The sequence below is a fragment of the Sinocyclocheilus grahami genome, unplaced genomic scaffold (genome assembly GCF_001515645.1).
Source record: "Sinocyclocheilus grahami isolate Dianchi unplaced genomic scaffold, SAMN03320097.WGS_v1.1 scaffold374.1, whole genome shotgun sequence".
NCBI classification, from domain to species: Eukaryota; Metazoa; Chordata; class Actinopteri; order Cypriniformes; family Cyprinidae; genus Sinocyclocheilus; species Sinocyclocheilus grahami.
The window spans coordinates 50829-66225 of record NW_015505553.1 but is presented as its reverse complement, the minus strand read 5'-3'; the positions used below and the strand labels follow the sequence as shown (position 1 = coordinate 66225).

Genomic DNA, 15397 nt, shown 5'->3' with positions numbered 1-15397 from the left:
GGAAAAACTGAATTTTATTTATTCAAGGATTGCTGGGCCAGTTTCTGATACAGTTGATACTTCCCCAGTTATAAATAGCTCGCCTCTGTGAATAAAGATTTCATTAAAAGCAGAGATAATAAAACATTGTATTTCCCCATTTTAGGCGTTCAAAGACTCTAAAAGACTCTGGACGAACTTGCGTCTTTGTTTCAGAGTCTGGTAAAGCTCAGCTGCGTTTCAATGGTGAAGAGATCCATTCCATTCTGAACGTGTCGTTTGTGGCCTGCAGACACAGTGAAATTAGATCTAAGATCACAAATGTTTCTAGAAAGTTTTGAGTGTGGTCTTGAGTTGTAACATTTCAGTAACAGATATCCGGTCATGGTAAAAACTCAAGCCCGTCAGAAGCTCAATGTCTCTGATTCGTGCCACGTGAAGCTGAACCCAGTCCTGGAGCCAAGAGTAGTCTGAGCCATTCTGGAGAAATAAATGATAAAACAAAAAAGATGTGTAAAAAAAGAAATGCATAATGAGATATGAGAGAGAAACATCTCGGGTTACTTATGTAACCATGGTTCCCATTCAGTCAGTCACGTTCAACGTTACGTCAGTGACTGAACTATTCCTCTTCTTTAATAACCATATTTGATTCATCTCATTATTATTTTTTTCAATACCTTATTCCATATTATGCTTCCCTAAAGTACACTTTAGCATTCTTTTAAGAGTACTTAAAGGAACACTCCATTATTTTTGAAAATAGGCTCATTTAGTTGAGTTTTACCGTTTTCGAATCCATTCAGCCGATCTCCGGGTCTGGCGGTAGGATTTTTGGCTGTAGCTTAGCATAGATCATTGAATCTGATTAGACCGTTAGCATCTTGCTCAAAAATGAAAATAGTCCTCAGCTAGGTAACTTCCAACGTGACCGGCACTAAGTTTGTGGAGTTGGTTATGTTGACGGAAGTTAGCCTATTTTCAGGTGCTGCGTAATATCATTGCACCTGCTGCACCCATGGTACGGCAGCAAAGTTCCTTGATTATTATGCCGGAATGAGAGTTCCTAGCCATATCGGCCTAGAAAATCACAACTTTTAATTTTCCGTCGGTCTTAGTACACGATGTAACTACAGAAGAGTCAAGTTTTAAATAGGAAAAATATAGAAACTCTTTGGTCATTTTTGAGCGAGATGCTAACGGTCTAATCAATTCAATGATCTATGCTAAGCTACAGCTAAAAGTGCTACCGCCAGACCCGGAGATCGGCTGAATGGATTCGAAAACTAGGGGAGTTGGAAAATTAGCCTATTTTCAAAAATAGTGGAGTGTTCCTTTAAGGAAATAATATATTTGCATTATATTTGCATTATACATTATATTATAATGTTTTCAGCCACTTCACTGCATTTGAACTGCAATTAATTAAAATGCATTACAGTTTAAATCTACATTCAATTAAACTAGTTGAAATTTAGAGTGACCCACTTAAATAGGACTTAAGTACATCTTTCAATATAATTTCATATTTAGTTCTATCGTCTTTGAATATGGTTGAAATGTACTGACAAATGTTTGTTAACTAGTTTCATTTTGTAGTTAACTTTTTTAAGTGGTTAACAAGTTACCCAACGAGCAAGTTACTCCGCTACTTCCTCTGTACAGTCTTATGGTCGCTGTGGTTTAGATGGTGAGCGGCTGATTACATACATGACATGTTTCCAGACGATCAGGCCGGTGAGGAAGAACGAAAGACACAGCATCTAGAGGACCGTCACACTGTTGGACGGGAAGGGATGAGTTCTTACAACTTGTAAGAATCACAAAGAAATGTGTAGGGATGGGAGCCTCGTTCCTGAAAGCAGAAGATAATCATCTTTATGAGGAAATAATTCAGTCTAATACATTATGAAACACATTTTGGCAGTGTTTGGCCAGCAGTGGGCAGTATGTGAACTACCTATGGATCTAATAGTAAAGGTGCATTTGGCCTAATAAAAGATGTTTTGCCTCATATAGTCACATATTTGACTTAAGCATAAATTCTGGTCCACTTTGGTGTTTTTTACACATAGTGTAAGATCCTCAGTCGTTTAGTGTATGATGGTCAGTTTTTCCTCTGTGACTATTACAAAGTCATTAAGTGTATAATGTCTAGTGATTTAAAATCTGTTTAGATTTTAAGAGTTGTGTAGTGTATTCCAGCCTTTAGACAGGACACCATCTGACCAACATGTAAAGTGACCAACCACAGTTTGTTTTGATTTTAAAGTGGCATTTAAGGAAAATTAAATCTGAAATACATTGATAGTTAAGTTTTTTTTTTAAAGAAATTAGTAGGGGAGAGTGGGGTAAGACGAGACATTTTTAACTTATGTGGTCCTAAAAAGATGCTTTTCATCACACCTAAGGGAAAATGAGGCAGAAGTTCAATGAAATAAGCTAAAGTAATTTCAGGATGTTTCCTATCATTTTAAATTATCAAAATGTATCTATAACAAAGGGTTCTAAAAATATGGTTTATAAAAATGTGTTCCCGTGGCTCAATTTGCCCCAGGTTAGGGGTAAGCTGACCTGAGTCAGTGGGTAAGATGCAAATATTTTATTAAAAATATTCTTGACATGGTAGGTTTTCTGCAATGTCGAACAGGCCATTAAGGACTACAGGTTGAAAAGTATAAATGATTATAATGTGATGAAAAGCATCTTTTTAGTTCTTATCAGAGAAGGATTTGGTGAACTTGTATACAGTCCCTATCAAATAAACTACAAAAAAAGTACTTATATGATAAACTAAACCAGTTGCATAATATCACATTAAAATACCAGCTTATACTTCAGAGATTTACCTTAAATTCAGTGTTTTATGGTGGGGTAAGTTAAAATGGCACAATTTACCCAACAGCATTTGGCTCACATTTTGTAAAAAAAAAAAAAAAGCTATCTTACCAAATCAGGCTAATATTTAGCTAAATGATTTGCATGGTTTTATATGTTGCTAAATCACCTTTATGCAAAATAATAATTTTTTAGACTTGGATAAATTTGCTTTGACGTAACAACCATTACATCTGTCATGCTAAAATTTTACTTTGACAAGCCAAAAACAGTTTGTAAAGTAAATGGGTGCCTTCCACTCCTATCATGTGCTTCTCCTTTTCACAGTCTGGCAGAAATGATGAGTGGTTCCAAAATACAAGGTCACATGACAGTAAAACTGTACAGTTGCCAAGATACAGGGGGTGGTTCAACTTACCCCACTCTCCCCATATGAAAGTCCTAAGAGACCATGGATTATTATTATTATTATAATTTTTCTATTATCATTATTATGTTTTCTTGTGATCACAACATACATTTTCCCATAAACTTGACATAACAAAAGTTGTTTTCTCATTATCTCGACCAATATTTTCTCGTTACTATAGCAACAGTAGACTCCAGGTGCATTGTTTCTCAGAATCAAACAATCACTGTAAAAAAAACACCTTTTGTTATTTCGAGATCACAAGAAAATTAAGTTCTGATAACGAGAAAACAACAATTGTTATGTCGAGATCACGAGAAAATTAAGTAGTGGTAACGAAAACGAGATCATGATAAAATCGTGATCACGAATAAACAGAAAATAAAAAATAAAATAATCCATGGCCTCATAGGGCTTCCGTTCTTTTATTTTGCAAGGATGGATTAAATTGATCAAAAGTGATATACCATTATAATGTTACAAAATGTCTCGGTTACGTACGTAACCCTCGTTACGTTATGTCGTGACGACATTAGGGGTTTACTTGGGAGCCCCAATATCCTCTAATTTTAAGAGAAAATGCCAATGAGAATTGGCTAGTGGATTTTGCATGCCGAGCCACTCCCCGTACATGCGGATATATAAGGCAACAGCGTGCATCCACTCATTCCGATTTTATGCTGAGGAGCCGAGACTATGTCCCGGCATCAGCAAGTGGTTCAGGGATATGGCATGGGGACATATCGTCTCCGTTCCCTCCTTCAGGGAACGACGGTTACATACATCTATCTGTCGGTCACTACGAGTTATGTCGTGACGACATTAGGGGTCTATGGAAAGCACCACAACCACTGAACGCTGTTACAACCTGTGGCACTGCAAATGTTGACAGGCTGAGGAGTGTCAAGCAAATGCTACACAGAAGTTGTAACCTTCCAAACGCCCCAGAGCAAATTCACTGACCTTCATGCCGAGAGGGGCCAATGGTGAGTACATTGCTGCTGGAGAAGCCCATGCGGCTGTTCCGCCCACAGAAATTCTTTAACAGAAGGAATTTCAACTTCTGGAAAAAAGATTTGCTTCAGATCTTTTTCCAAAAAAATGTTCAGCAAGGCTAAATTAAATCGTTGGGGAAGAGTGCCTCAGTCTAAGGGATAAGGCCACTACGGAGGCAACATCCTAGCCATAGGAAGGTGATATGTGGAGATACAAATATTGACTGACCCCAGGGAGGCAGTACTACATATGGAATTAGTCTCTGAGGTCCTACCTGGAAGTAGGGATGGAGCTATACTACCAAGAGAGATGGACGGAGTGGAATCTCTACAGGGGTGGACACGAGTTTACCATGAGGGAAACCTTACCGTGGAAGAATACACATCTGGGATTACCCACAGGGAATCACACAGATGGGACACCTAGCCCAGTACAGGGGCTGGCCCTAAAACCTCACAAAGGTGAAGGTTCTGAAACTCCAGGTGCGGTCCACGTATATATGCAAGGCTCCTACAGGGGGCAGCGCTTACAGGTTCACCACTTGGACCCGGAAGGGAGTGGTGGGAACCTTGGGCACATATCCAGGCCAGGGTCTCAGGACAACGTGAGAGTAGGCCGGCCCAAATACAAGGCACTCTTCGCTCACCAAAAATGCTTGTAGGTACCCTATCTTCTTGTTGGAAGTGAGCGCAGTCAGGAGTGCTGTCTTAAGAGACAGGAACTTAAGCTCAACTGACTCAAGAGGCTCAAAGGGATCTTTCTGAAGTCCAGCAAGGACAAGAGAGAGACACCAGGAGGGCACGAGTGGTGACCTAGGAGAGTTCAATTGCCTAGCACCCCTCAGGAACCTAATGACCAGGTCATGCTTCCCCAGGGACCGGTCGTCCACTCACTGTGATGTGCTGCAACAGCAGCACAATACACTTTTCAAGGTGGAGGGTGACAGACGGTGCAGGAAAGAAAGCACGACTCCGATTGGGCATCTTCAGGGGTCTTATCAGCGAGAAAAACACCAGTCCGTGAACAGACTCCACATAAGCTCACCTGGTTGAGGGGGCTCTGGCTTGAGTGATAGTGTCTGTGTTGAGGGAGAATCAAGACATGAAAGTACGCATCCTTCAGGTCGACCGCTGCAAACCAATCCTGGGATTGGATGCATCTGAGGATGCGCTTCTGCGTCAACATCTTGAACAGAAGCTTGTGAAGAGTGATTCAAGACTCGCAGATCCAGGACTGGCCTCCTCCAGGTGAAGGAGTGGCGCTTCCTTGAGGACATGAGCAGCTTAGCGGAATGGAGGAGGAGGATCATGTTGGGGCAGGATGTGCTGGATGGCCTCAGTCTGCTTTTGTACTGCCGATAACTGTTGGGCAAAGTGTCCAAAAAAGTGTCGCCGGAAAGGCCAGCCTGGGAGACGGGAACATCAAGAAAGTGTACTTTGTCAATGCCTCTCATCTCGTGGTGGTCACCAGAGGATAGGAAAAGACCGCAACAAAGAGGACACAGATAGAGTGGCGTCTTTAAAAAAATGCAGACCGTCTGTGATTTGCTATTTTAGAGGAACTGCTCTTTTTAGTTGAAGCACCCAGGGGACCTGCTAACTCAGGAACACTGCTGTTTGCGCTGTTCACTGACGAGCTGCGCAAATCCACGTTCATATTTGCACGATTTTTTGCGCAGCTCGTCAGTGAGATTTACCGGCTTTACTGATAAGATGCGTGTTAAATATCGCATGCGATTTATCGTGCAGCCCTACCCCTAAGGTAACACTTTATTTTGATGGTCCCTTTTGAACATTCTGTTGACAATAAGTAATGTTGCACCTACATGTCTACTAACTCTCATCAGAGTATTAGTAGACTGCTTAATATCTGCTAACTCTTTATTATCATGGTCTCCCAACAGACATTCTACTGACTATAAGTGACTTTGCAAGTACATGTCAACTTATTCTAACCCTAACAGTCTACTAATACTCTACTAATACTAAAGTTAGTAGACATGTAGGTGCAACATTACTTATAGTCAACAGAATGTGTTAAAGGGACCATCAAAATAAAGTGAAACCACCCCTAATGCTGTCACAACATAACTCATAGTGACCGACAGAAGACAGTTGTATTAAATTGTAATAATATTTCACAATATTACTGTTCTACTGATTTGTTTAGTCTGTGGCAGATTTTTGAGTAGTCTGTTTAGCTAATGGATCTTTCACACACTCTTCTGGCACTGGGTCATTTTGCAAACTTACGGGGTTCCCTTGTTCATAAGGTCATAGTTCCCATCAAAGTCGTTGTCAAATATTGGTCCACTCACAACATTGACTCCATTCAGCTCTTGTGAATACCTCACCAGCAGAACTTTGTGAAAGCGATTCCAAATATCTGTCACAAAGACATTAGACATGAACAACAGTGACCCTATGATCACACATGAAAGCCACAGAACAGACACACCAGGGTTATTATTGTTAACTAAAACTAAAATCATTTATATATATATATATATATATATATATATTAGGGCTGGGCAAGTTAATGCGTTATGGTCACATTAATGCATTCATTGATTAACGGCGACAATTATTTTATCGAGCGTTAATGCAGTTTTTTATTATTATGAAAGTCCGTTGCTCACTGGCTCTGAATACACATACAGACAAACCATGGGTCACAGGAGGGGTGGGATGTTGATCAGTACGGGCTTGGGATGGGTGTTATCACGCGTCTCAAGATACCAATGAGAGCATTTGGGGAGGGCAAAGACTGCAGCAGTGCTCACGACTTCATAAGTGGGAAATAGGAAGTTTCCGATAGCACATGAAGACAGCAGAGAAGCGATCTCGCTCAGCACAGTGGAGTGCATCGTTTTGTTAACTTTGTGGTTTATTATTTTGAGTCGTTTGGGACTCGGTAATACACGGCCCTCCAATATATTGCTTTACAGATCTATCACTTTTGCCACTCAGAAATGTTCACGCAATCATGCTGCACGTATCAGAAGTTCCGCGCTCCGAGACTACATGCGTACCGCGCCCGAGCCCAACTGAACCGCGCTCTGGCCCACCTCTTGAAACCGAGCCATGGACGGCTAAACGAACCGCGGCACGAAGCGATCACACTAGTCAAACAAACCGGGCTTTGGGGGTCAGACACGCTCGAGCACGGTTAAGATTGCCTAGTGGGAGTACACCATTATTCTCCCGCATCCCGCACACACGAGTCTCTACCTGCCCGCATCCGCACTTGCCCATCAGGTGTTGTCCCGAACTCTGCTGCGTTGGGTCCCGCAATAGTGCAGGTCTCTACTCGGAACGCGCCTGTTATAATGTTATGATCTGTTATAATGTTGTTTCTATAACAAACTATATAATATTTTCTATAAAAACGTTAATGCCCTGGCAGTGGCAAATAGCTTTGGTTTTATATTTAATTTGATTACATTAATGTTATAATTTGAGATTTACAAGAAATATTTTAACTGCTACTATGTAAAAGGAATACTGCTGTAAAAAAGCACCTTATTTGTTTAAAGTGTTTGCAAACCAAATGTTATTGCACTTTTGTTCATCTAGCAGTACTTTTAAATGAAAAAAGTGCACAATACACTACGTTTGAATTCATTATTGAATTTTGTGCATAACAATGCGATTAATCGCAGAAAATCATGTGATTAATCGCGATTAAACATTTTAATAATTGCCCAGAATATATATATATATATATTAGCACTAACATATATATGCATATATAAAAGAGTTTTAGGTGAAAAGAAACCATATGATAACACCAAATGATATCTAAAACAGTGATAACAACATTCAAACATAATCACAATGTTAATGCAGAGTGCTATCCATAATTAAGTTTATGCATAATTACTGTACTCAATAATCATGATATGTTTTAACTTCAGCAAGGTGCAAATTAAGCATTTTTATGTGACTGAAACCAAACAAGATGTTTCAAAAGAGCCACAAAAGGATCCTAATGAACGATGCTGTTTAGGTTTCTTATGAATAATATTCCTATGATAAATGCATAAACAATATACTTGTGTAATCGACTGATAACAGATAAACGTGTTATGAAATGCTGGTGCACCCAGCCAAGTCCAAACCACAAACACATCCTGATGTTCATTTTCAGATTATCGCTCTGTAGTTGCACTAAAACACAGATGAATGATTTCTAATGGAATGCAGAGAGTTAATGTTCTACATGCATGCCATTTGGTGGAGTTAGTTTGGGAAATGAAATGAGTAATTTTCACTTGGAGCTAAATCCTTGCACAATACAGAATGAAGAAAGTGTTTACCATACACAAGTGTTGCAATTACCAATGATGATTCTCTGAGATTAAAGCAAAACATCAGTTAAATATGGTTCACAGGTCTGAATGGCATATTGTGTAAAACACTCAATACTGGCTAATAATACAGCAGGTCTGCCTTCATTATGGCTAGTTAGGATCACCTGGCTTAAACCTTTTTAACCGATTTCTGTATATGTATGTATGCATGTATATATATATATATATATATATATATATATAAATATACAATGCCATTAACATATTTTCATTTTTATGTTATTTATTTCAAAATATAAGAAACCTAATAAACATAAGAACTTAAAAATATAAGAAAATAAACATTTTATTTCAGCTAGTTGTAAACATAACATTTATAAATCCATTTCATTTAGTTTAACATGAAGTACTAAAATAATTAGAACTAAATAACTAAAACATTTTTTTTAAACTACATAGACAAACATTTTTAAGAAAATTATAAAAACAGAACAAAATGACTAAAACTTAATAAAAATTAAAATGAAAGAAAACCTAAAAAATAAAATCTAATTCAAAATATTAACAAAAACAAAAATAGTATATCAATGATACTAAAGTAGTGATAATTCACTAAAATTTTCATCATTTACTCACCCTCAAGTTGTTCCAAACCTGAGTTTCTTTCTTCTGTTGAACACAAACGAAGATAATTTTGAAGAATGTTGGTGACCAAACAGTTGTTGGTCCCCACTGACTTCCAACATTCTCTAAAATATATTCTTTTGTGCTCAACAGAAGAAAGAAACTCAGGTTTGTAACAACTTGAGGGTGAGTAAATGATGACAATTTTCATTTTGGGGTAAATTGTCACTTTAAAGACATACAATATAATATCCTTTATGAGATTTCACTGAGATGCCAATTTTATGTTTGTCTACAGGCCCATATAAACACAAAACAGCATCGCTATCATCTATGTATTCTCATCGAGCCCATTTTTGTCTCACTCTGATAACAGAGGAATGAAATTACGCTGAGAAAACGGCAGTTCTTTGGATGCTCTGTTGAGCATTCCTAGGTGTTTTTTGGCAGGTCAAGTGCTCCTGTGGGACTCTTTTCTTTGATTTTGGTATAAATACGGGCTGGCCTCAATTCAGCTTTGATCAGCTGATCCAAATTATAGGGCAGCTTTAAATGGAGAATATTTACCTTTTCAGGCTTTTTAATTCTGACTTTACGAGTTGCAATACAGAATTACAGCCTTTTGAGAAAAATATGTGACATGCTTACTGGCATGTGGAACCCATTCTCAATTCAAAGTTCAATATTTTATGATGACAGTGACAGTGTAGGCTGCGTATCTAATCAAACTGTACAGAGTTTTTTTACACCAATATAATAAGTAATAATGTCTAAAAAAAGCACGTTTCCCAGCACTTCATGCTTGAATCCCAAATAATATCTACAGTTCAACCAACCCCACAGGTAATTGTGCATAGAATCTGGACTTGGAGATTCATTCCAGCATGCCATTAACTTTCTGTTTACTTTCCAAGTATACAAGTAAACAGCAAATCTTTTGGAACTATTCGTATTGGCAGTCAGAATAAAGACATAATGCAATTATTGCCAGAACAAACATGCAAATATGTTAAACATGCAAATTGTGCATGACATTATACCATAAATCACAAAAAGTGCAAATAAGAAACAGATCCCAGTTGTCAGGTATTATTTCACTGCAGTCTGAATGTTTGTAATGTTATAAGCTGAATGTAAAACATGGCTTACCTTTGAAAGCAGGAAACATGGGCACCATGTTGCTTGTAATTAAGGAGTCCGGCTCAGTTCCTGTAGGACTGAAGTCTGAGGGAGAAAGTAAGCATTTAGAGAAAGCTGTCGTACAAAACAACAGATACATTAGAATAAACACAACAGCTCTTTTATTACACCGATCTCTGGATACTTTGATTGGCCAAATTGCAGAATTGAGTGGTTTTATAATTTTGTATAATGACCACTAAATTGTACACTGCTGTTAAAAATGACAGTCAGTACGATTTTTGTTTTGAAAGAAATTGCTACTTTTATTCACCAGGAATGCATTAAATTGATCAAAAGTGACAGTAAAGGCTTGTATATTGTTACAAAATATTTCTATTGCAAATAATGTTGTTCATTTGAACTTTTTATCTGTTAAATAATCCTAAAAACTGTACTACAGTTTCCACAAAAATACAAAGCACAACTGTTTTCAACATTGATAATAATCAGAAATGTTTCTTGAGCAGGAAATCATCATATTAGAATTAATTCTGAAGGATCATGTGACACTGAAGACTGGAGTAATGATGCTGAATATTCAGCTCTGATCACAGGAATAAATAATATTTTTAATTCATATTAAAATATAAAGCAGTTATTTAAAATTGTAATAGTATTTCTGTTTATACTGTGTTTTCAATCAAATAAATGCAGCCTTGGTGAGCTTTTGAACAATTTCCCCCAATTGTTAAAGGGGTCTTATGATGCGATTAAAATTTTTCCTTTCTCTTTGAAGTGTTACAAGCTCTTGGTGCATAAAGAAGATCTGTAAAGTTGTAAAGACTAAAGTCTCAAATCCAAAGAGATATTCTTTATAAAATTTAAGAGTCAACCACGCCTACCTAAAACGGCTCGTTCTAACACGCCCCCACATGTCTATGTCACTATGTGGGAAGATTTTGTGGATCGCCGGATCGGCTTTCCCCGTGGACGACGCGGAGTCCAGCCCGGGGTCGTCACATGTGGTTGCCGCAAGCCCTCCTGACGCTCCTTCATCGAATCCACCAGCCGCGCCGTTCTCAAGCCCGGCGCCTCTGCTCACTCTAGCCCCATTTATGTCGAACGCTTGAGGTATTCGGCCAATCACAACGCACTGGATAGCTGGCCAATCAGAGCACACCTCGCTTTTCAGACCGATGAGCTTTATAAAAATCAACACGTTTCAGAAAGGCTGGGCATAGAGGAGAAACAATAATGTACAGTATGTGGAAAATAATGTGTTTTTTAAACCTTAAAACGAATAAACACATTTTATTACACCAAATACACAAAATAATGTTCTTTTTAGCAACATCATATGACCTCTTTAAAGGCAACATACCATATTTGCTTATGTTATTATAAGCAACTGTGGGCTTGTTTTTCAATTAAATCACTTATAAATAATCTGTATTTATGGGCTTATTTTCAGATTGTAGCAAGTAATATACTTCATAAAAAAATTTAAAAGAAATTCACACATTAGCTATTATCTATCATAGCTCTAACTGAACTCTAGGATCTTTTCCCAGAAGTAAAAGAGGGCAGAAAGTGAAATGAATTGTGAGTTTTGTATAAAGGTCTTAAAGTAAATACAGATATCCTGTTGAACTCACTGGGTGGATGCAGGAGGCCAAAGGTCAGAGTGGAATTGCTCTTATAGAAAGAGCAGGACTGTCTCGCACTGGCCTGCACACGCACATCTGCACGCACACATGTGTCTTCTGAGGGCTGGACACTCACCTTTGTTTGAGAAGAAAGAAAATCAATGATCAGAGGAACCAGTGCTTAGTGATTAAAGGATTAGTTCACTCCCAGAATAAAAATTTCCTGAGAATTTACTCAACCCTATTTCATCCAAGATGTTCATGTCTTTCTGTCTTCGGTCGCAAAGAAGTTAAAGTTTTTGAGAAAAACATTCCAGGATTTTTCTCCATATAATGGACTTAAATTTCAATTTCTCCTCCAACTTCAAAATCGTCCGACATCATTGTTTTACCTAAGAGCATTTGACTTTCTTTGCACATTCGCTATGTAAACACTGGGTCCGTACCTCTGCCTACGTCACGCGTGACCTTTCCAATGTGATTACGTAATGCGTGAAGTTGAGCTAGTGCAAGACGAGCATTATACATTTTTATTTTTTAAGAAAATGACCGATTGTTTTGCTAGATAAGACCCTTATTCCTCAGCTGGGATCTTGTAGAGCCCTTTGAAGCTGCACTGAAACTACAATTTGGACCTTCAGCCCCATTGGCCACAACTGAAGTCCATTATATGGAGAAAAATCCTGGAATGTTTTCCTCAAAAACCTTAATTTCTTTGTGACAAAAAAAGAAAGATATGAACATCCTGGATGACATGGGAGTGAGTAAATTATCAGGAAATTTTTATTAACTAATCCTTTAAAACACTCATCAAGTGCATGATAGAATTCCTGGTAGACACATTACAAGAAACATATTCTCAGCACTTGCCACTTAAATGAGATTTTCTTACATTTGCATATTTTGAGTTTTGAGAGAAAGGCCTGTTTGCTTTTTAGGAAACATCTCTAATCTTTACATAATAGTACTTAAAATACATGCGTCACAATCCGACTTTTAAACCCTTTGGAACAGGATGATTTGCTAGTCATGATAGAGAAAACCTGATGTTTAGCTCTTGAAGTTACTCCCACCCACGCAAAACAAAAAACAAGATCACGTCTGAAGCCTGAAAAACTCGGTGGTCACATCTGACATTTGACAAACTCAGGTTGTGGCTTGTAGTTGGTTTGTGTATCATTTAAAGATGATTTCACATGCTGAAGGGAGGAGAGTGAGGCTGTCTGTCATACTTTCTGACCTCTCAGAGCATCACCATTATACCCTCTTCTCATGTACACCTTCCTTTTTGAACCGTCAATACAAATTTCCCTTGTGAAAAGAAAATGTGCTTAATTATATTAAATGTGCACTTGGTAGTGCACTTCAAATCATAAGTGTACATTTAAAAAAAATGTACTTGAAGATAGCATAATATTAATGAAATAAAAGGTCACTTAAGTATACTCACTGTAAAGAGAGTACACTGTCATGACTTTGTTTCTTAAGACATTTAAGTACACTTTTAAAAAGTTAAAGGTTTTACTTTAAAGTACATTTTAAATCATTATGTTTTCATATTTTTTTGCAGTTGTGCTGTTAACATACAAAAGTACATCTAAAGTACTTGATTATAATTTTAACCGTAGTGTGTTTATCAATTAATGGATAAATATATTTTAAGTGAACTAAATTACAAATGTGTAGTTATGAAAATATTTAAATATTACACACATTTCAATAGAAATTACATTAAAGTATATTTTAGTTTACCATAAATACTTGTCAGTATTCAGCAGCACTTTAAGCATATTTCAATGGCAATAGTAGTAACTATGAAGTAATATTCAATCTATGAAAAAAAGTTTACTTAAGTCCTACTCAAAAAAGCACTCTATAATTCAGCTAATCAATTTAATATAAATTGAAACTATAATACATTTTCATGTATCAATTAACAAACAATTAAGAGTCTGAAAACATTACAAATATGTTATTTAAAAGTACATTTCCATAATATAGTATTACTTTTTAAAAGTATTCTAAAGTGTAGATCTTTTTCACAAGGGTTGTTTCAAGTTCCAGTCCTGTAATGATTAAAAAGGGGTGTAGCTCATTTAAATCCCACTGGACATCTTCAGAAAATAATCACAGGAAAACATCAAATGAAAACCCCTGCAGTGCAACATTGTAACAGCTTAAATTACCTATTGTTTGAGGTTCCTTAAACAATAAACTCCACTTTAAAGACCCCATGACAAGTTAGCCACAGTTAGTCATAAATGTTAGTGTTAAAAATCATCTTTATGGGAGGGTTCCGGGTTATGCCACCAAGAGGATGACAGCCTAATTTCTGAGCTCTCCGACAGTTTTGTGAAAACTCCCCCCCCCCAAACAATCTAGATTTTGTGAACCCTAGTGAATATTTTACTTAACAATGGAGAAAGGGGTTACTACTAGAAGTAGGACAACGACAAATGTAATAGAAAATGACCCCAAAGCGAGGCAAGGTAGCAGAAGTTGCTCTCCGACATCATTTCCCAATGAAGATAGTTCTGAAGTTAGCCTGCGATGTATTCTCATCAAACTCTGGGACAATAAGGTACAGCTTTCCAACATTAAACAAAAACTGAAGAGAACAAATGACAGACTAGAGGAGGCAGAGGAATTGAGGAAACGAAGACCGTGCTTCAAGCTAATCTGGGAGCCAGGCTGATAGATCAGGAGGGCCGTATGCATAGAGGCAATTTAAAGGGGTCATATGACGTTGCTAAAAAGAACATTATGTTGTGTATTTGGTGTAATGCAATGTGTTTATGCAGTTAAAGGTAAAAAAAAACACATTTTCCACATAATGTACATTATTGTTTCTTCTCTATGCCCTGCCTTTCTTAAACGCGTCGATTTTTACAAAGCTCATCGTTCTGAATATCGAGGTGTTTGCTGATTAGCCAGCTAGTGCGTTGTGATTGGCCGAATATCTCAAGCGTGTGACGGAAATGTTACGCCCCTTACCATACTGTGATGCTGTGTCCCGGCGCGATGAGACAACACCAATAAAACCCATTACAAACGAGGCATTTGTTGCATCCAGTGGGGACATAATTACTGATTATAATGACTTATACTGTCTTTTTACGCGTTGAGTATCGCGCCACGTAAACATAAAACCACGTCTGAAACGACTAACAAGCGCTACTCTACACTGCTCAAAACTCGCGTTTGAATCGTCAGTGGCGAATGCTTTAAATATATTAAAAAAAAATTACTTACAGGCTGTGAGTCAGAAGAGCTGGCACTCTGTAGTCTACTCTTCCAGGATCAGGAAACAGTCCTCCATAAAATGCACTGCACACATCTGAATATTTGGGTTGAACTGTTCTGGAACAGTGTTGTAAATACAACTTAACCACTGATTTCTAGTTGTGTCCTCTTTTGGAAGGCCAAACAAAGTAGTTTCGTACAAAGTAGCTTTGACAACGAAACGCACAG

The 15397-nt window shown here is 37.7% G+C and overlaps 1 protein-coding gene across 1 annotated transcript in view; it reads right to left on the bottom strand.

Annotated features, from left to right (window-relative positions):
* The window catches only part of LOC107549497 (ectonucleotide pyrophosphatase/phosphodiesterase family member 1), a gene marked incomplete at its 5' end in the record, with an annotated part of 64542 nt that continues 49145 nt past the window's right edge, over window positions 1-15397 (bottom strand). The window contains 5 exons of the mRNA XM_016230611.1: window positions 1-459; window positions 1690-1834; window positions 6475-6607; window positions 10308-10382; window positions 11936-12062. Coding sequence (XP_016086097.1) covers window positions 307-459; window positions 1690-1834; window positions 6475-6607; window positions 10308-10382; window positions 11936-12062 — 633 coding nt within the window. The remainder of the gene's footprint in view (window positions 460-1689; window positions 1835-6474; window positions 6608-10307; window positions 10383-11935; window positions 12063-15397) is intronic.